The following is a 22,930-nucleotide window of genomic DNA, read 5'->3' on the forward strand; positions in this document are numbered from 1 at the left end:
GATAGCTCGGTTGGAGCTCACCTCACCCATTCTTGACTCATTGAGTCCCACCACCCTGAGTGTTCAAACTGTTGCTAGTGATGCAAAGAGTTCATGACACAGGTCTCATTGTAGCCATTATGTAGTAGGGCTAGTGGTAATGGAAGTGGTAGTGCTAGTGGTGGTGGTGCTTTTAGCACTAGTATATGTGGAGGTGGTAGTGATGCTACTACTACACCACATCATCCTCCTACTACACTACATCATCCTCCACATTTTGTTATGTGGAGGTGGTAGTGATGCTACTACTACACCACATCATCCTCCTACACATTTTGTTAAGACTACTCCATATACTTATCAGGGTGTCACTTCTACAATAACTTTGGGTTTCATTCCTAGAGCCACTCGTGGCATCCCTCTAGACTTCACTTGGGTAGACACTCCTTTTTCTCGCACTCCCTTTACTCCCTGCTCTATAGCATCAGGGTCCCTATACTCCTATAGATGCTATGATGATAGGTCCATCATTGAGGATAAGCCAGGTGGTAGGGTATTGACACTCACCTCTGTAGTGTGCAGTTTAGCCATGACATCCTCGTGAAGTGGCATGACCAACCAGAAGAATAAAAGAATTGCATTTTTGAGTAGCTTCATAGAGGGTTCCTAGTCTCAAATCTCTTCCAGCAATTCAACAAATAATTACATGCTCAAGAGAATGAGAGATCTAATGAGCCATTGAAGGTTTGAGGTGTGAGATGTAAATTTAAATAAAAGAAAGAGTAAGCCCATGTATCTCAACATCAAAGACCGAAGGAAAGCTAAGGTGGAGGTTTGTAACACCCCCAATAAGTACAAGCAATTACAATGAGATGCTCATAAAGTACGCCTCAAAGGTTCAGGTACTTCTCACCTTTGTGTTGGTGGCATCGATCACTTTGGTTCAGGTACTTTGTAAGTCTTCATCTCTTTCTTTTTGCAAGATACTCCCTACATTGAGGAATAGAACCATAAGTTTTATCATGACAATGTAACATAAAAAAGATAAAGTACAGAAAGATAAATGATACACATAATTTATGTGTGAAATTTAGAAAACTAAAAAGTTTAATGTTTGACTATATTATATACTTACATAGTTGACAATATGGGCCCAATTGAGCTCTTGCCTTTCTCGCTCCATCTTGTCAAACAAGGATGTAGTTCCGTGACACCACGTGAAATCATACTCTTCTTTAGTATAACCATGCCCATTGAAGGAAGAGTATTTAGCATATTTAGCAAGTCGAAGCCACGAGAAGTGGAAAGATGCATTGATGTGATCACGACTAGTAGCTCTTACATGGGCCTCTTAGTTTTTTTTTTTTGTAAGACAACTTTCAAATGTTCTTTGTAAGAGCTATGTTCGTAATTTTTTTAAGAGCGCTAGATCCACTATTTTTTTTTGTTTGCAAGACAACTTGCAAAATTTCCAAAGTATCAAGATTTTCTAATACCGTATTTGGAGTTTTATACTTCTTGTGAGGTTTCTTAATGTCAATGATGAGTTATCGCATCTTGAATATGAATATCTGTGCACTTTTTAGTTTTCCGAATTCCACACATAAATATGCATAAATTTGATTATCTTTTCTACATCTTTGTTTTTAATGTGTTTATATTTAAAGTTACTAGCTAGGTAGTATGGGCACAACGAGACAGGTTGGGACAAACTACTTGAATCTGTCTCATTTCACCCAAAAAAAAAAGATTTATACCAGTGTCGGTATTTATATCGAAATAAACATTGATATTTGCATCGATATTTACGTCAGTAAAAACATCGATGCCCGATGCATATACCAATCACAGTAGGTAGCATCAGTATACTAGTTTATAAAGACAACAGTTGAGCGATAAATATTATTGACGATTCAATACCGACAGTGATAATGATCAGTGTGGGTAGTTTTAGGCAAAAAAACCAAATCTAAATCTTCGGTATATACGACGGTATTACGGTATTAGGGTGATCTCTTGTAGTGGTTGGATGTTGTTTAGACTCTCACCTTAGAATAGGGCTTAAATAAGCGCAGAGAAGCCCAAGGATGGTTGTGTGCCCGCTTAGTTTAGGGCCATAAGATGATGTGGAGTGGGATATTGGAGGTGCAAGGGCTTGCTAATATCTTAACCTTGTGTCCAGTGTAATTTTTGCATTGTGGCAGCAGGCAAAGCAAAGCTGTGGTGTTCGCCTAGCGTCCCCTCGAATCTAAATGTGTTCTTATTATTTTGTGTATATTTTACACAAAATTAAATGTGATCTTAGTATTGTTTATATTTAACCCTCGAATCTAAATGTGATCTATTTATTGTTTATATTTCACACAAAATGAAATTATGCTCACACTTGCGGCCTTCGTCAAACTAGAGCGCATCGTTCTCACAAAATGAAAGAAATTAATATAATATGGCTCACACCTCTCTATATAAGAGTTTTGTGGGGAGCAGGCGCAAGACAACATTGCGTTTCTTATGAGCGGCGAAGCGTTTAATTCCTTGTCTGTGTACATGGCGTTGCTTTTTTCATCAATTACTTGTAGTTTTTTTTTTGGGGGGTTACCTTTTTATACTGAGGTTTTTGTACCAGCTTAGCTTCCTGGTATCACAAGACTAACGTCCTTAGGCAGCTTGCTTTCTCGCAGGATAGCTAATTAGAAGAAGCTATGGAGGCTTGGGTGTACAATCCCGCAGATGATGACCGCAGGCTTCCTCACAAATACGTTCCTAATCGCCCAGTATCAAAGGAACACTTGAAAGGTGACATGTTTCGTCAAGTTTAACTCTTTTCGTTATCAACTCAACGCACAGTAAGCTTAACAGTCAGCTTGTTTGCTGCGTTAAAGATTGCGTCATGATGCTCAAGGCCTAAGGGAGGTTTTACTCTTTGTTAATTTAATTTTCGTGTAGAACTCGGCGTCTTACATTGGAAAATAGATGTTGACTGCAACTGGGAGAGAGACCCTACGCTCGAGAGAGTAAAAGGCGACCATGGCTACGTTTATTGGGTAATCAGCTTGTTATTGCAGCTAGCAATAATTAATCGTTTGGTATTTGATTCCTATGATATGGCATTATAAAAACGCAGTACTAGTGCAGCTTACTAATGCAAATGAAGGTGACGACTACTACTACTACTACTGCATGCATGCATATGTGATATGATTTTGGTTTGTAATTACTACCATGATGCAGGAGACGATAACTGTAGCACCTGGCGTTATGGACAACTTTGAGCAGAAGACTGAACACTTCTTTCAGGAACATCTGCATCCCTATGAAGAAAGCCGACTTATCCTTGAAGGCCGTGGTAAATTAAATCAGTCACTTTATTTGGTCATGAAAATCTTCGATGATATTGCATAATTATTAATTACCCCTTCCTACATGTACGACGCGCCGACCAACGTCAACCCTATTGGCTCCCAAGCAACCCAAATTCCGGTCAAGTAGCTGTCAACGACGTTCATCTTCTTGCATATATACGTCGCCCTCCTCCACTGTGCTGTGCTGCAGTGGGCAACTCACGGAACTTTATCTACCACCAGCGCCTACCTATGTCATGATCATGGTGGTGTGGTCACACATCCCATCAACGTATGATTTGTGGTGACTCTGCACTCACACCTCAGGCAGCGAAAATGTATTTCAACATTGCATGACTTGCTGATAGCTTGCTCCTCCTCCTCCTCCAAAGTCTTGGAAAGGGAACGATATGCTACAAGGGTAGAGCTACGAAGGTAGGGTCTCCGTCTTGCTCTCTCATGCGGAACGCAACAACGAGCAGCATTAGCATGAGAAGACGAAGTGTGCGTGTGCGAGGATTTGGGCGAAACAAATTTGGGCATGATGATGTTCCGGAAAGAAGACTTGAAAGCAAGAAAACGCGAGGAGGAGGGTAGAGAAGCCATCGGCACCATCGTCGAGCAGATATTCAAATTAGGCTTCAATATGCAAACTAAAAACCTAGGCTTGTTTTTGTGTAATGTTATATATATATATATAACCTGGTATGTGTAGCATTGCACTTATAACTAGGAAGTGCAGCTAAGCTAATGCTAATCATATCTAGCCTTTCTACGTAGGTTATTGGGACATAAGAGATTACGATAACAGCTGGATAAGGTTTACTGTCAAAAAGGGAGATATGATTACCTTGCCGCCAGGAATGTACCATCGATTCACGCTCGACACCGAAGACTACATTAAGGTACATATGATTATCTTTTTGACTCGCGGCGCGTAAATACTAGGATCAACCAATCCTTGATCTTTGCACACACTCCTTGATCATATTCCCTCACTATTATTTCGGTTTCATTAATCTTAATCTACCAATTACCTTACCAACGCAGGCAGTTCTTCTATACACAGAGGTTCCCACGAGGATCGATCTTCTTAAACCTGATGGAGATGAGATAGAGTCGAGGTAAATTTATCATCCTCTCTTTCTCTCTTTGTAGGAGGAGTGATAGGCTATCATTTTTATGTACTATGAAGCGAATGTCTTGGTAACACTCTAATCGGTTCAGGAGCTTGTTATAATCTGTCTGTATTCTTCTTGTTACTATCAGTCACCTCCTTGAACTTTTCACACAGACTTTAGATGAAGTGAAACTTATCTCCAATAACTAGTATTCATTCCTTCCTCTATTTGGAAAAAAAAAACATTTTTAGATTAAGTGAGACTTATCTCCAGCTAGTATTCCTCTCTTTTTTTTTTCAATAACATGTCTTTACAAAGACAAAACAATCCACACCCATGAGTAGGTAGTCTTGCATTATCATGATATATCTACTTTAAATATTTGCATAATTTGGTTTTCCTTCACAAAGAATTTATCTTTCGTATACGCATGTATATAGTGAATTGTTGGTTTTGCATCATCATAATCTGTTGTTGACGGTGTTGCAATGTCTCTAACTATTAACAGGCTTTTGGTTGAATTTACAGGAAAGAGTATGTGGCCAATGTGTTGAGCAATCCTAGTGCAATGTTTAGGTCAATAAACTCGACACTAGCAATGTGATAAGAGATCATTAAGCACGCTACAAGCATGAATTCATAGACAATACATTTTGTATCAGAAGCTAGCTTCGGATTTCTTTGATGGAGTTAATTAAGAGAGGAGGAGGAACAATATAGTTGGCTTCTGCTCTTGTAGTATGAAGATAGAGAATCTTGCCCATTTTTTGGATGGCCTCTTTTTTGATTCATGAATGTGGTTTAGAATTTGGTTTGTTTGGAAAAGAAAGATGCTTTTATAGAGTTGAAAAATGGTTCACGGTAGATGCTCTTCAATCATCCTTCTTGTGGTTTTTATGTTTTAAAAAATCATTGTTCTATCTACACTCTTCTTTTTTTTGTTGTACGTATTTCTTTTTTTGTTGTGAATAAAAGTTTTCCTAATGGTCATCTCATCTCCTAATCCTGCCATTCTCAATAGAAAATGGAAATCCAGAGTTGATTATAAGATAACTTACAATTTCTTTTAAAGAATAGACATTCTAACAATGGTGTTCTACATCCCATAATGAATAGGCAATCTTTGATGAGTTTTCTTTGTGTGTATGCATGTGTGTGTTCATTTGGCTTAGCTAGGATATTTAAAAAAATCTTATCATATTTTTAGTTTGAAGGTATTCTTGGTTAGAAATTATAATAATTACATACAAATAAACACAAGTAGGCCAAGAAATTTGTACATTTATTATTACCTGATGTTTTGAGACAACTTAAGTTATATATGCCATTCGAAAAAGTTTGTTTTGTGCATAACAAAGGTCATTTATTTATTTTTACGAATTTAGAGGTTGCCAAATGATAAAAGATAAAGAAAGATGAGCTAATTCAAGAAGTGTTTCGCTATTATTTATTTGCACCAATTTAGGAGTTGCAATGTGATACAAGATATAAAAAGTTGAGCTAATTTAGGAAGTGTTTTGCTATTAAGTTGAGGAAAGGTGATTATCAAACATAAGATTTCTATAAAATGTTAACACTAGTTTGTAAGGAAAAAAATTCATTTGTTGTTTGTGGATTCAATAGTGAGTTTTTTTCTCTCAAACAAATTCCTTCTAGGAGATCTTACTCTTTTTTAGATCAAATAAGCTCCTTTTTTGAGATTCTATGAACTCAATATGATAGTCGAAAAAAATCTCAAACTTCAAAAAGTTTAAGAAGCATACATATCATTGAGGCTCTCTCGGATCCCATGTGGCCATTAAAAACAAGCCCTACACATGAGTAAAAAAACTGTTAACACAAACTAGCATGCTCGCTCTGCTGGTAGTGGTGTTAATGGAAAACCCAAATACACAACACTCCTAACAAGAAGCTAGCCATATGAAGAGTACTCTCCTTTTGTGTGTCGTGGGGGGGAACTTCGTAGCTTATCCACCATCTCATGGAAGAGGTAACCACACGAATGCACGCTAGCAATTGAGAAGACCAACCTCTCACTGTCACATCGTAAAAGTTGTCTTTGTAGCGCTTAGCACTCCCCATTGTTGCAAGACCTTGCTCCATTGTGCAAGACCATAGTTCACTCTCACTCTGTCACTAGCAAAACATGGCAAGACCGAGAGCAAGAGGAAAAAACTCTCACACAAGCACTACCAAGAGGACAAGACGATAGGGTAGAAAGCTAGAGAACAAGGAGCAAGAGCACACTTTCAATCAACACTCAAGGAGGGAATGTCCCTTTTCTCGTTAGTTAAAGCCACTTATATACATGTCACTTACTCACCACGGGTATTCACACTCACTTGATAAAAGATAAAGAAAGATGAGCTAATTCAAGAAGTGTTTTGCTATTATTTATCTGCACCAATTTCGGAGCTGCAAGATGTAAAAAGTTGAGCTAATTCAGGAAGTGTTTTGCTATTAAGTTGAGGAAAGGTGATTATCAAACATAAGCTTCTATAAAATGTTTAACACTAGTTTGTAAGAAAAAAAATCATTTGTTGTTTTTGGATTCAATAGTGAATTCATTTCTCTCAAACAAATTCCTTCTAGGAGATTCTACTCTTTTTTCGATCAAATAGGTTCCTTCTTCGAGATTCTATCAACTCAATATGGTAGTCGAAAAAAATGTCAAACTTCAAAAAGTTTAAGAAGCATACATATCATTGAGGCTCTCACGGGTCTTTCACAACATGGCCAATAAAAACAAGCCCTACACATGAGTCAAAACAAGTGATAACGTAAACTACCATGCAGTCACATGAAGAGTACTCACGTTTTGTGTGTCATGGGGAACTTCATAGCTTATCCACCATCTCAGGGAAGAGGAAACCAAACGAATTCATGCTAGCACTTGAGAAGACCCACCTCCCGCTTTCACACTGCAAAAGTTGTCTATGTAGAGTTTAGCACTCCTCGTTGTTACCCAAGGCCATGCTCCACTATGTAAGACAATAGTTCACTCTCACTCTCTCACTAGCAAGACTTGGCAAGATCAAGAGGGCAAGAGGAAAAGACTCTCACACACACTCACTCTCACAGAAGCACTACCAAGAGGACAAGAGGATATGGTAAAGAGCTAGAGGAGAAGGAGCAAGAGCACACTTTCAATCAGTAGACAAGGGAATGTCCCGTTCTCATTAGTAAAAGTCACTTATATACATGCCACTTAATGGCCACGGGCATTTACATTGACTTTAGTTGGGTGCCAAACACTAAAAAAGTGAACTAATGGGAATTAACTAGAGATCTCCCATGAAGTGCATAGGAAGATTTCCTTTGTACAACCCATGCCATCCCCATTGAGTATAACATAAAGTGCAAATGCAAGATTAGTGTATGCTACACACATCTAAAATCAAGCTTTGGGTAGACATTGCATGGTTTAGGCGACCAATTGATAGTTCTTGATGTCCGTTGGTGGCCATCCCTTTTTAACTGCAAACATCCAAGCCCTTTTCTTAGCTCTTCCATAAGCTAGATATGTCTTCTAATCTCGTTGTTTGTTGATGATGACTTCTCCATTATTCATTGTGTACAAGGCCTTGACAAGATGCTTTTGGTGGTTCCCATTAACCTTAGGTTAAAAGAAACATGTAGGCCAAGTTCATAATGGGAAGAAGCCCACGTTGACGTGTGCTGCTTCCCAATGGTGTGGCCTTGGACTACACTTGGCTTTGCTACCATGGATATAGACATGCACATAGACTTGCACCAATACATTGTTTGAGGTAGAAGATACATGCACATAGGTATACATGGAAAATTCCTAAGCAAGAATATTGTTTAAGCAACTCTTTTAAGGTAGTTCCTTGATGATGAGGGTTTTTATGTGGAGGGTTTCTATTTGCAAGAATTGTACATAGAGTTAATGTCTATATCCAATAATAGGCTAACCATATCAAGGCCAAGGCCATAACCATTTGAAAAGAATAGTGCCATATGTATCCACAATGTTGAAGGACTAATTAGACTGATTAACTACATGGTTGTTGGGTGTACTCAGTATCTTTTTGGGGAGTATATTTTTACTCAATTCAAAAAGAGCCTGCCAGTTTTTTGCATGTATTTTTATCACTATGCAGGTCGTGGTACTCTGGGTTGGATGATTGGTTTGATGGGAAAGCCCAAAACAAAGGCTATACTCACTATCTATTTGGGGAGTATATTTTTATTCAATTCAAAAAAAGCGTGCCAATTTTTTGCATGTATTTTTATCACTATGCAGGTCATGGTACTCTAGGGTGTATGATTAGTTTGATGGGAAAGTCCAAAACAAAGGCTAGACAAGCCATGTGTAGGCCATGTGTAGGCCAAGGGGAAATCGAAACCTAAGCCATATGAAGGCCATCGCCAAAACCACTATGAAGCACCATGCGTCGATGCAGGCTATTTCCCAATGGTTTTGGCTGCCCTAGCCTTCATATGGCTTGGCTACCCTTCATATAGACTTCACATCTAGTGGCCCTTGGCTACCCTTCATATTGACTTCACATCTTGTGGCCCTTGGCTACCCTTCTCACTATGCCTCCTACCCCCTCCTTCTCTATAATCAGAGAGGAGGATTAAAAATTTAATTAATCTTTTTTTATTAATCATAATTAAAAGTTAATTATGATTAAAAATTAATCAAATTATGCCAACTAAGAGACGTTCACACGCGGGAGAGGAAAAAAGAAGGAAAATTCAGAATTGAGAGGCGAAGAGAGTCCCACGCACATGAGAGGGCATTCCATGCATCAACATGCTGTCCCCTAGTGCATCTCAGTAGAAAATTGACGGAAATTTAATAGCAAAAATGTATTAAAAATATATTTTTTACCATAAAAATACTCTAGAATTTTCTAAAAAATTAAGAAAAATTTTCTAAAATTGTATAAATTCAGGGAATCCATTCTACCAAAAATATCTATGATAAAATATACAGTATTTTGGTAAAACTTTCCATTAATGCTTATTTTAAGCCATAAAAAATAGGAAAAAATAGCATTAACTCACGAAATTCTCCTGCAACGTCGATTCGTCCATTGAATAGAAGAAACACGCATTCCAACTGCCATACTGATGATCCACATGTAAATCATCAATAAAAAGAACAAAATAATATTTTTATCTAGTAAATATTAAAATTTACTTCAAAAAATGCTAAAAATTACAATAAGAAAGAAAAATCAGCAACAATTAACTAGAGATTGCTCTAATACCACTGTTAAAACCCTAAGATCTCTCTAGATAATTGTTATGCATAAACATGCATAAATAAAGCATGAACGCATCCACCCGACCACCCCTGAGCCCAAGGGATGCACACATGAATTATAATGAAGTAAATCATATCTTTACCTTGATGTCCCATATCATCAAGAGGTATAACTCCAATCTAGTAGCATGTAGCCATAGTGTGAAATGGTACGTAACTAGATATAGTCCTCTTTACAAGAGAACATCATATCATAACCTAGCCTCAAAATAACATAGCCTTAGACTCAAGATAACCTCAAGAGACCATCCCTTAAGTGTGCCCCATGCCCCTATTATATAAGAGGGCCCTCAAGTGACTCTTGACTCTCCATTTCCCATGTGTGACCTTTGGATGCCTGACCCTAACCTTAACCCTTAAGGTAAGTCCTAACCCATGCTCCACTAGAGCTTGTTCCCATGCTCACAAGCCTAATGTGGGTTAGCCTCCTAGTGTATGCACACATAATGTGTATATAACAGATCCACACTCATGGCCTCGACCACGGATGTCCGGACAAGAGACTAGCCCGACGGTTCCTCCAAAACCGAACATAGAAAAACTTCCCTCGCTCGGAAGGCATGGGTGATTCCACCAGGGAAATCATCTAATGGGAGAATTAATCTAACGAGTCAAGGTCTTAACTAACCAAACTGATCCAACCGAACCTTAAAGTCACATGGTCAAATCAAGAAAGAGACTTGCACTTGGTGCATAGCATCACCGCTTTTTTTCCCTTTTAGCGAGGCACAACCGCTGATTCCCTCCCACAAAACAAGGGTCTTCTCGAGATTGAATCTAATGTAACTTAATCATAACTATTTGTATCACAGGAATCCCCCCGATCCAGCCTAACCCCAACCAGCCCATGGGTTAGCCAATTGCCCAAACCACTATATTGGTGGGATTTCTTTATATAAAAATTTGGTTATATTTTATCCCGGGTACCAAGGAAAAGAGTTCCCATGCCCCTTAGGCAGCGCTTCAAGCAAAATTTAAGGTAGACACACCACTTACACACCCAATATAAAATTACCTTTTTGATAGATTTGGCTTTCTTTAAAACAATCTTTCAATGAAACTATAGTATTACTGATCATAATCCTCCAAAATATCCAGTCCATTATTTTATAAAAATTATCATCAGGACTCTCCATGGGTGGGGGCAGATCTAGGATGAGCCTTACTTTGTTGTCATCACAGTAGAGATTCCCTGCCTCCTAAGACAATTTGTCCCAGGATTACTCCACGTTGAACCCAAAATTGGCATTTTAGTGGGTTCAACAAGATGCAATATAGCCTGCACCTTTCCAGCACTTTACGCAAACATGTAAGATGCTCCTTTCAGGAGTAATTGACACAAAGGTCATCCATGAAGACCTCAAGGAATATAAGACGTTGAAAGGTACCTAGGGCATTGCTCAGCCCAAAGGGCATAACACGGTATGCATATGTGTCCCATTTGGTGGCAAAGGCTATTTTATGCTGGTTCTTGTTTTGGGATCGATCAGTACTTGATTGTACCCAGAGAATCCATCAAGGAAGCTATAGGCTTCCTTTCCCTACTACTCGTTCATGTTGTGTGAAAGATACGAGATAATGATCCCTGATGGTGGTAGCATTGACTTTATTAAGATCAACGCACACTCTGACTTTTCCATTCTTCTTGGGCACTATTACAATGGGTGATACCCATTAAGTAGGCTCAATCTCGTAGTGAATCCGGCATCAATGAGTCTGTCAATCTCTTTCGTAAACCATCTTGGAGTATTTTGGGTTCATCAGATAAGCTTGTTACTTGATCTGCATGGCTCCATCAACCATTGGAATGGTGTGATGGACTACTTCAAGAGGTACACCTTTCATGTCCATGTACTTCAAGAAGGCAAAGCAATCCTGGAATTCTGCCAAGAGAGCAATAAGCTCGATCTCTTCTTCTGTAGAGAGGTCTTCTCCAATATACACTGGCCTCAAGTCCTCGCCCAGGTATGCCAAATTTATCTCCTTAACCTTGGCTTGAGCATCACAAGAGGTCCGTGGTTGCCCACTGTCTGACTTTTAAGCTGAATCATATTGGACAAATCCGTCACCAGCCATCTGGAAGGCATTGAAATGTTTACGCACATGTCTGGTCTCGTTGGCTTTAGCATTTTCTTCATCAACTAGCATTTTGGCTTCTTTTTTAGCCAGTGCTAACTTTTTGTTGTGTGCTTTGCGTGCTGAGTGGCAAAGTTTCTCTGATTCTAGTTTAGACTCGATATGGGCCCTGCTGGCTGTGGGATGGACGTGTGCATCAAAAGGGAGCTATTGGAAAACTCCTTCTGCCACATTTCATTGAAGTGGTCATGTGCTTCCATCACCCCAACATACTTGAGCCAGTGGGTATCTGAATCGTTTGGGAAGACGTATCGTACTAGCCCACGGAATCCCTCAGGCATGTGAGTTCTATGAGAGCATGCACCCCTTGATGGCTTTGTTCTAATAACTTGTTTGGGTTCTTGGGTGGTGACATTGGGCAGGTATGTTGAACTAAGCATATATAGAGATGTAATCTCTTGCCTGTATGCTTAGCAAACCTTGTGCTAGTGCATCTAGGAAAAATGTCCAAGGTAGCAAGGATATGCATCTAGTTCTCAGAGTCTTCTAGCTCTTGAAGAGGTGCACACTCCTCACTATCCTTCTCATCTTCAAAAGTCTCGTGACATGTCTGGCACAGATGGGTTGCAGTGGATCGCGTAGTTGTGATAGAGTCCTCGAATGGTCTTCCACTCATAGGGTGTACCTTCCACGTGCATAGATTGATCTTGAATATTTGGTCCTTTCTTCAGATGTATAATCATGAATCATTTTTTATTCTCTCATGAATGGTATGCCAAGGATACAGTCGTAAACGAGTAAGTAGTTCCCAAGATCTTAATTTTAAGATCCCTTAGTAGACCGATGGGTCTAGCTGTGGCTCCATCAGCAAGTTTGACCAATAATGAGGTGTCATCCAAGGCAGGTGCTCCCCATTTTTCCCAGCATTGTTTTGTAGCAATGCTCACTCCTGCTCCTCCATCCAAGTCCTCCATCCAAGATTGCTATAACTTGGAGGCCATCGAAGGTTATCGATAAAGTCATATTGAGTTCGGTTCTTTCGAAGTATTGTTTGAGCTTATTTACTCGAACTGTAGGGGTGCTAGTTACCTTATGGGGTATAAGAAATTCTTCATTAGAGCTATCACGCTCCATAGTTTCATGCATGCCTACCCCAAGGTGTCCTTCCATCCAATATTTCAAATCATTCCATAAACTTGGGCTACCTTTGAGCAAGGTGCCGATAGGGATTTGGATCTGAGAAGAGAGGAAGGAGAAGAGACCTGCAATGTTTCTTGGAAAACGGGGGCTGTTCCACAAGGAAGGTTGGTTTGGCTTAGTCTAAAGCTCTTTTGAGTGTAAGGGAAGGGAACAGGGATTTCAGTGCTCATTCTTCTGAGATGGTCATCCCCTAGGTTTCTAAGATATTCAGCCACTATCTCCCTACTGCTGCTGGGGGGTAACTGCAGTGGAAGTTGCTGGGGGGGTAACTGCTACAGTGGAAGTTGCTACTTCTGCTAGCCTCTATGGGGGTGGCTGGTCTCGGAGATCTCCAAGATATACTTGAGCCTCTTCCATAGGTCTCAAATTTGATACCGATGGGCATGGTTCAAGATAGGCTGTAGGAGGCTCATCTTCCATTTGCGCTTGGCATTCCCTGACCAATTCTTGGGCTGCCAAAAGTCTCTCTTTTTCCTCTTTAGGGTTAGGATATTTAGTGAGTTTTTTCGGTAGTTGGTGCGTGTCAATTGGTTCTTTGGCTCAGGTAGCAAAGCGTAGCAAGTCTTCTCCTTCAGATAAAGAAGTCAACACATGAGTTGTCATGCCATCTTCCGAACCACTTTTGATAACCACCCGGCTCTCACCCTTGCCAATCTTTGTGGCTTTCTTTCTTGAGTGCCTAATTTCTCGTGCTTGTTTAGGGGCACTAGCTTGCCTTGGTCTTGTGAGGTTGATGCCTCCGCTGGCATGAGCTGCGGCCCTCTGCATGTTCTGCAGTCTAGTTACAGCATTAAGTAAGTAGCATTAAGCATGAGCTGCGGCCCTCTGCATGTTCTGCAGTCTAGTTACAGCATGAGCTGCGGCCCTCTGCATGTTCTGCAGTCTAGTTACAGCATTAAGTAGGACTGCTCTGATGAACCCGTCTTTAACGCTCAGCAAGTTAAGGCTGGTGCTCGGATCTACCTCATGAGCCCTTCCTATTGTTCTAGGTCTTAGTGGACAATCCTTACACATGTGATCAATACCACACCCAACACACATGGGAGTCAGGGAAAAATCACCTACAGAGGTACTCGCCATCCCTTTCCTATTGGGACACTCATCCACTCGGTGAGGTCCTGCGCAATCATAGCATTGTATGGGTGGTTGTTTAAACATCCTATTCATGTCTCTAGCATGTGGAATGGGGGCTACTAAGTACACCATGTACATTTGGTCTCCCTCCATAACATAGTGACTTAAGGTTTGAGAGGGTGGTCCTGTTGGCTCTAGGGTTTCATAAGTGGGAACTTCCAAAATTTTCCTCTCATTCCCATCTTCAAAGATTTCAATTAGGGTTAGCTGACTAACTAGTGCAACTCTTGGCAGTGGGGGTTGAGGTGGAAAAACCGGCTATAAGGGCATTTCGGGAACCCTGAGGATTCCTCTTTGGGCCACTTCTTGGCCTGGTTGAGGTGCGTTACGGAGCGTCGGTGCTAGCAAAGCTAGTTGTTGCCTGGGGTTGGCTAGCAAGGCCTGAGGTAGAGCTCGAGGTAGAGCAGCTTTCTAATGATAGCAGTTGGAGACTTCATGATTGCCCCATTTTACGCATATGTACAGTAGAGGCTATGACGGGGTCTCAGATGTGGACACTCTGTGCTGGTATGGTCAGCTGGACACACCGGGCACCATACAAGCTCCCTCTTTGGATAGAGATGGGGTTGACCTCCTCGTTCCCGACCTTGGCTGGTTCTCCATTGATGGGTCATTTGTTGCATTAATGCAGTGGCCAATTGCTCTACATGTTGTCTTGATGTGGACTCCCTGCTTTTTCCATCAGGCTTTATGCTGGTAGTCTTGAAAGAAGCTTCTGATGTGCCTTCATGGAGTTCTCACAGGAACGTGTTCCCTTGAGAGTGTCCTCAAAATCCATGACACTACTGCAACATTGCTCAAAGGAGGTATGGCCCAAGGCATACAATGAGTTGTGTAAGGCCACATCATCAAGACCCTTTAGAAATCTCCATATGGACGTTCTCTTGTGAATGACAATGGAACGGGCGTTCGCTTCACAAATCACGTGGCAAAGGGAAGGGCACGGGCGTGGGACATTTGGAATGGCCGTGGCACTTTTGGTATGGTTGTGGCACTATCAGATTTGGGAATTTTTAAGATTTGTCTGGAATTTAAGGCTACAGGCCAACTGGCATATTCTCTGACAGCACAGTCACACCCACTTGATTAAATGCAATTAAATGCACTTAATGCTTAATTTAATGCAAATATTCCCATTTTAATGCATCTGCCACATTTAGCGAGAAAATCTTACTAGATTTGGTTAGCTGAGGAAGGGAACGAACATGGCAAAGATGGAACGGGTGTGGCTTGTAAAGCGAATGGACGTTTGCTTCTTAGAATCAACCAGCAGAATGCAGTTTCGCTTGGTTTTTTCCCCAATCTTCTGTTAGATTAGGTATTTTTTGACTTTTTTTTGTGTGTTTTTTATTCAATGGAGAGCTAGAGCTAATCTTTAGTATCTATTGGTGCCTAAAATGCATGATTAAGACTAACAAATCAATATTAATTTGTTAATTAAACTAAGATTTAAGCTTAAAGAAAAAAGAACAAAACATCAAGGTTTTGCATGAATGTTAAGGGCAATGTGAGAGCACCTACGTGCTTCTCCCATGCTCGGTGAAGACTTGAACACTCCAATGCTCGATTAACCTCCAATGCTCCAAGTAATACCATCAACAACAAAACAAACATAAAATTAATCAACTAACCGATGGATTTTCACTCCAACCGGGCTAATCAAAGACACTAGAAAATAAATAGAGTGGAGGACCCTAAGCCAAATCCGTTCCCTAACAGCGGTGGCAAAGATATTTAAGAAAACATGTTATGGAAATGAGAATTGTGGAATTATTTGATATTTTATGTGATACGCTCATTTGCCACATGGTCATGACTGGTTACATGCGAGAGCGTGGAGCAATGGTCACATCGTGTTGGGCAGATAAGCGAGATTTAATGTGTCATGTTTTTGGTAAGCAGATCAGTGCATGGAGCAATGTGGGTGCGATGGATTTTGGCTAATGTGCGACCGTCGTATTTTTGATGTGCAATGATGGTCGCTCGCCCATAGTTTCATTTAATTAAATTATAACAATTTTAATGTAAATAGCTAAGCTTGGGGACCAAGTTACTTTTTTTCATATTAATAGCCTAAAGTGGAATGTATCAAGCTATATTTATGAGTACTTGCTTTTTGGTAATACATAAATACATGCATGAGAAAGCGTGCTCACTCATGCATGGGGGGAGATTGAACCCACTCTCTTTATCGTGCATAGTTGCTATATTTATCTTCTTCTTGTCTATTTATCAAGCTTATGATTTGGTTATGGAGGAATATTGACAATAGTGGTATTAGTATGAGAGCTTTGGTTTAATTCAATCTTCTTGAAGCTGGTCAAAGACTTGTGGACAAAGAGGTGAAAGAGACAAAGGTAAAGGTGAAGAATACGTTTATGATTATGCATAAGGCTTGTTTTTTTAAAACCATTAGATAACAAATCTGCATCAATCAATCAAGGGTAAAGCAAGGTGAAAACCCATTAGTGAGTTTCTGAAAACCAAAAAACCACCTTTAATCTCACTAATCTTCTTCATAATCCATCTTTATGGATGAAATCAACTCAATGTGCATCAATCAATCAAGGGTAAAGCAAGGTGAAAACCCAATAGTGGGTTTCTGAAAACCAAAAAACCACCTTTAATCTCACTAATCTTCTTCATAATCCATCTTTATGGATGAAATCAACTCATTGAGGGGATCCTTACTCTAGCGTTAGAATTGCTAAGCCTATCCTCAGCTTCAATTGTATAATGGAAGGCTAATATTAATCCCGCAATTTAGATATTTATAAAAAACATCCTCTGGTAGAAAAAAAAACGTGCTGCTCCAATTTCAATAGAGGAAAGAGGGTTCAAGTCATATATATATCCCTCCAAATTTTCTCTCTCTTAGCAACAGCAGGGCACAACTACTTCTACTCCCTTCCATTTGGCGTTGGCAAAAAGGCAACAAATTTTCTTTTTTTTTAAATTAGCGCTGCACGCTGTTTATAAAAGAAGCCAAGCTTCTTTTGCAAAATCTTTATTATAAGCTTTCGTTAAAGCTTTAACAGCGTAGCTTGGGGCCAATTATTAAAGCTTTAAAATTTGGGTGGAATTCTCCTTTTTTTTCCTTCTTGTGCGCTATGCACCATTTTGAGGGCCGTCTACAATTTGTTTTTGGTGAAGTCCTTTATAACGCTAATTACACTTTACTTCAAAGGTTACTAAAAAGCTTTGATAAAAGCTTAATTAAAACTTAGTTCACACACACAGATATATATATATATATATATATATATATATATATATATATATATATATATGTGTATGAAAGCTTCATACTCTCTCTTTATGCGTGAGAGCAGCCGATTCCTTTTTAGAATTTCTTTGGTATTTTTCCTTTAAAGCTTAAAGATTTAAATCTTATCTCTTTTAATATAAAAAATACTTTGCTAAAGCTTTTAGCTTTATAGATAAAGAGAAGAGATTAGAGCTTAGGGCTTAGTTTAAGCCTTAAGTAAAACTTTAGTTAAAGCTATAAAAAGCTTAGATTTTTGGATGTTTTAAGAGAGAGAGCCATAAGCATTCCTTTTTTTGGGACGCTTTTATAAAAGCTTAAACAAGCCTTGACTAAGCTTAAATTATTATTATAAAAAGCTTAAAAGTTTCTTACTTAAAAGTATATGTACAAGAGGACCATACCTCTCAAGCAACACAAGCTTCAAGTGAATTCACCATCAAGGATTACAACAGGAAAAGCAAATTTGAGAAAACTCAAGATCTTCAAAGCATTATCCAAGGCTAGTGTCGAAACTCTATAAAATAAAAAATGTCTCATACTTTTGTTAAGACTTACTTTTGCAGATTAAATCAAGGCTTTCTACGAACTTCCGACTTCTTATGAATTACGAGTGAAAGCTAAGTAATAACTATACTTTCTAAATTTCATAAATTAATAATTGAAGTTTGATAGTATACTATGAATTGAGACTAACCTGTAGATTACTATATGCCAAATCTCCGATGATCTACTAGTTAAGTATTCACCTTGTGTAATTTGATTACTTGCATAAAATAAAACTGTTAGTTGTCGATTAGTTTTCTTCTAACTAATATTTTGTAGTTCAACCCAAGTAAGTTTCTCTATTTTCCATAGTTTTAATAATCACAGCAAATTAAAACATCACATGCTTGTGATATTTGTGTCCTTCTAATAATGTATTTTGTAGCAAAGCTATCCAACACTTGCAAGTAAGTTGCTACCCTCTATAACTTAGTAAATAATTCCTCCAATATTTCTATGTAAGTTTTACCTTTTAGATGGTGATTCGAGCACCTTCCAAAACATCATTGCAATCGAATATATGTAAGGTATGACTTTCTTACGCTTGACTCAACCTTATGATGGATAATTTTTATATTTATTACTTACAACTTCAAATGCAAATTAACCTTTTCATTGTCATCTCGTTTGACATTAAGGTAAATACATAGATTTAAACTTGTTTATTCTTTTGTAACTAAATGATTACTTTTATGCAAATAGATTTTTGTTCTTTCAAAAGCAACTTTGCACCACTGCACCATTTAGAGAACTAACAATAATTGAGATGCATGCTCCTGCATATATGGGACATAGAGGAATTCAATCCACATTAGCTGCATGTAAAGAATATTTCTTTTGGTCTGACATGAAACATGACATTACAAAATTTATGTCTGAATGTATTGTTTGTCAAAGAATTAGATGTCATCATGGTAAATCTTTTGGTCTTTTAATGCCCCTACCTATTCCCAAAGGTCCATGGAAAGACATTTCAATGGAGTTTATTACTGGTTTTCCAACTACCCTCTCATAATGACATGATATGGACCATAGTTGATAGATTTAGCAAGCAAGCATATTTTGTACCTTGCAAGAAGACCTCATTTGCTCCTCAAGCTGCTAAGCTATTCATTAAGACTATCTTTCCTCACCATGGCTTTCCCAAAGTCATTCTCTCTGACCGAGATGGCCACTTTTGCAATCATTTTTAGGTTGCTTTATTCAAGAACTTAGGTTCTAAAATGGACTTTACATCTGCTTTCCATCAGAAAGCAATGGCCAGATTGAAGCTACTAATAGCACTATTATGGATCTTCTTAGATCCTACACTATTGACTGACCCTCTAATTGGGATCAACATTTGCCTCTACTTCAATTTGCATCCAACAATACCCCCCATTTAGCTACTGGTAGAGCTCCCTTTCAAATTGTCTATGGCAAGAAACTTCCCATTCATGTCTCTACCATAATTAGTGATGTTCCAACTGCTAACACCTTAGCTTATAACCATGTCACTATTTTAGCTGAAGTCATTGAATCTATTAAACGAGCACAATGTGAAATACACCACTCAAGCCAATAAGAAACGACAACCAATGAAATGCAAAGAAAATGATCTAGTTTGGCTTCGCATAGAGAAAAGACACTTAAAGAATATTGCCAAGCATCCTAAGATCAAGTTGGCTACTAGATTTTATGAACCGTTCACAATTATCCACCAACAAATCAATAAAAATGCATTACGCTTGGGCATTCCCACTCATTATTTAGAAGATACATAAGTCATTCCACATTAGTTTATTGAGACCCTTTAAAGGCCCCACTCCTATTAACCTTGTTATTGATGATCCACCTCTCCTCGAGGATGACTTTGAAGTTCTAGTACTTGAAAGTATTATTGACCATGACTAAACAACTACCCGTACTGGCACTATGCATCATCGTTACTTAGTGAAGTATAAGAATCATTCTATTGAGGAATCACAGTGGATTCCTGAAACATCACTTACCCTGCACTACCGACACTTGATTCTGGCATACCACTCACATTCACATTGATTCTTTTACGGACACCGATTTGCTGACTAAAGCAACACATTCATTTTGTGTCGATAGGCCGACTGAGGTAGCACATTCATTTAGTGCCGATTTGCCAATTGAAGCAGCACATTTATTTAGTCCCGATTCGTCGAGACTGAGGCAGCATGTTGATTTAGTGCCGATTCATCAAACTGAGGCAACACATTGATTGAATGCCGATTCGCGCCGAGGTAGCACGTTAGCGTGAGATTGGCCACCCTTTCTTTTGTTTATTACACACAACTGAGGATAGTTGCTTTTTAACCCCATGGTATGTTATGGAAATGAGAATTGTGGAATTATTTGATATTTTATGTGATACGCTCATTTACCACATGGTCGTAACTGGCTACGGGTAGAGCGTGGAGCAGTGGTTGCATCGTGTTGGGCGGATAAGCCAGATTTAATGTGTCTTGTGTTTTTGGTGAGCATATCAATGCACGGAGTAGCCTGGGTGCGATGGATTTTGGCCGGTGTGCGGTCGTCATATTTTGATGTGCGATGATGGTTGTCCGCCCATAGTTTTATTAAATTAAATTGTAACAATTTTAATGTAAATAGCTAAGCTTGGGAACCAAGTTACTTTTTTTTTATATTAATGGCCCAAAATGGAATGTATCAAGCTATATTTATGAGCACTTGCTTTTTGCTAATACATACATACATGCATGAGAAAGCGTGCTCACTCATGCATGGGGGGAGATTGAACCCACTCTCTTTGTTGTGCATAGTTTCTATATTTATCTTCTTCTTGTCTATTTATCAAGCTTATGATTTGGTTATGGAGGAAGATTGACAACAGTGAGAGTAAGTAGAGATGTTGTCTTTGACAAGATGAGTAGCTGGTAACACCAGTGGGGTGAAGGCAACAGAAGATGCAGATGTAAGAAGTGCTGATGTTGCACCACATGTAGAGCAACAATCACACGTAGACCTGGAGAATCCTCTAGCAATGGATCCAATGTTAGTCCATGGTCAGGCAAGTTGAGGGCAGATGTAGGTACACATGTATCACGCAAAGGGAAGGAAAAGGTAGATCAACCTTTTGTGGCTGATTTGTCAACAGGTCACTCATATGTGGATGGTGATTCTAGCGGCTATGAGTAGAGTCTTGATGAGGAGCTTGGCATTTTGTCTATGGCTACTCTTGGTATAGGGAGAACTAAGGCTATTTTGAGGACACCTAGCATGATACAAGTGTACAAGGTTAGGTAGTCTGTTGTGACAGGTTGAGATATGATGGATATACAGCCCATCATTATGCTTCCATGGTTAAAGAAATACAAGAGTTGGAACCCACTTGTTTTGAGAAGGCACTTAGAAATAAGAAATGGGAAGATACCAACATTGGATGTAAATGCAACATGGGAGTTAGTACCTTTGCCTAAGGAAAAGAAGGCAATTGGATATAAGTAGGTGTATAAGGTCAAGCATAACGCTAATGATTCAGTGAGCAGGTATAAGACAATATTGGTTGCCAAGGACTATGCACTGACTTATGGCATTGATTATGAGGAGACATTCAGCCCGGTTGCAAGAATGGCAACTGTGAGAGAGCTGCTATCATTGCTATGGTTGCAGCAAAGGGTTGGTCTCTACAATCAAATGGATGTAAAGAATGTCTTCTTGCATGGTGATTTGCAAGAAGAAGTATACATGATGCAACCACCAAGCTATGAGAGGGATGCACACCCAGATTTTGTGTGCGGGTTACGCAAAGCCTTGTATGGCTTAAAGTAGGCACCCAGAGCATGGTCAAACAAGATTGGGGAGTATATTATTACCATTGGATTTCAGATATCCAATGCAAATTTTTCACTTTATGCAAATTTGTCACTTTATGCACACTTTCAATCAACACTCAAGGGAATGTCCCTTTTCTCGTTAGTTAAAGCCACTTATATACATGTCACTTACTCACCACGGGCATTCACACTCACTTTAGTTGGGCATCTAATAGTTAAATGATAAAAGATAAAGAAAGATGAGCTAATTCAAGAAGTGTTTTGCTATTATTTATCTGCACCAATTTAGGAGTTGCAAGATGTAAAAAGTTGAGCTAATTCAGGAAGTGTTTTGCTATTAAGTTGAGGAAAGGTGATTATCAAACATAAGCTTCTATAAAATGTTTAACACTAGTTTGTAAGAAAAAAAATCATTTGTTGTTTTTGGATTCAATAGTGAATTCATTTTTCTCAAATAAATTCCTTCTAGGAGATTCTACTCTTTTTTCGATCAAATAGGTTCCTTCTTCGAGATTCTATCAACTCCATATGGTAGTCGAAAAAAATGTCAAACTTCAAAAAGTTTAAGAAGCATACATATCATTGAGGCTCTCACGGGTCTTTCACAACATGGCCAATAAAAACAAGCCCTACACATGAGTCAAAACAAGTGATAACGTAAACTACCATGCAACCACATGAAGAGTACTTACGTTTTGTGTGTCATGGGGAACTTCATAACTTATCCACCATCTCAGGAAAGAGGAAACCAAACGAGTTCACACTAGCACTTGAGAAGACCCACCTCCCGCTTTCACACTGCAAAAGTTGTCTATGTAGAGTTTAGCACTCCTCGTTGTTACGTGAGACCATGCTCCACTATGTAAGACAATAGTTCACTCTCACTCTCTCACTAGCAAGACTTGGCAAGATCAAGAGGGCAAGAGGAAAAGACTCTCACACACACTCACTCTCACACAAGCACTAGCAAGAGGACAAGAGGATATGGTAAAGAGCTAGAGGAGAAGGAGCAAGAGCACACTTTCAATCAGTAGACAAGGGAATGTCCCTTTCTCATTAGCAAAAGTCACTTATATACATGCCACTTAATGGCCACGAGCATTTACATTGACTTTAGTTGGGTTCCAAACACTAAAAAAGTGAACTAATGGGAATTAACTAGA

At 39.1% G+C, this 22,930-nt stretch overlaps 1 protein-coding gene across 1 annotated transcript; it reads left to right on the forward strand.

The window, feature by feature from the left end:
• The first annotated feature begins 2,681 nt into the window (after positions 1-2,681).
• Positions 2,682-10,247, forward strand: LOC147630936 (uncharacterized). Its single transcript, XM_086809953.1, has 7 exons — positions 2,682-2,775; positions 2,926-3,023; positions 3,211-3,325; positions 4,101-4,225; positions 4,371-4,444; positions 4,970-5,017; positions 10,202-10,247. The coding sequence occupies exons 1-7, from the start codon at positions 2,682-2,684 to the stop codon at positions 10,245-10,247; spliced, it is 600 nt and encodes a 199-aa protein (XP_086666079.1).
• Positions 10,248-22,930: the final 12,683 nt, after the last annotated feature.

This window comes from Cibotium barometz, chromosome 15 (genome assembly GCF_041138505.1).
Source record: "Cibotium barometz isolate CiBa-2024 chromosome 15, ASM4113850v1, whole genome shotgun sequence".
Classification (NCBI taxonomy): domain Eukaryota; kingdom Viridiplantae; phylum Streptophyta; class Polypodiopsida; order Cyatheales; family Cibotiaceae; genus Cibotium; species Cibotium barometz.

Excerpts from the sequence above, each read along its gene's own strand:
- LOC147630936 (XM_086809953.1), top strand. The coding sequence starts at position 2,682 with ATGGAGGCTTGGGTGTACAATCCCGCAGATGATGACCGCAGGCTTCCT. Across the intron at positions 3,326-4,100 it reads ACTTATCCTTGAAGGCCGTG|GTTATTGGGACATAAGAGAT; the intron begins GTAAATTAAATC and ends CTTTCTACGTAG. Across the intron at positions 4,445-4,969 it reads GGAGATGAGATAGAGTCGAG|GAAAGAGTATGTGGCCAATG; the intron begins GTAAATTTATCA and ends TTGAATTTACAG.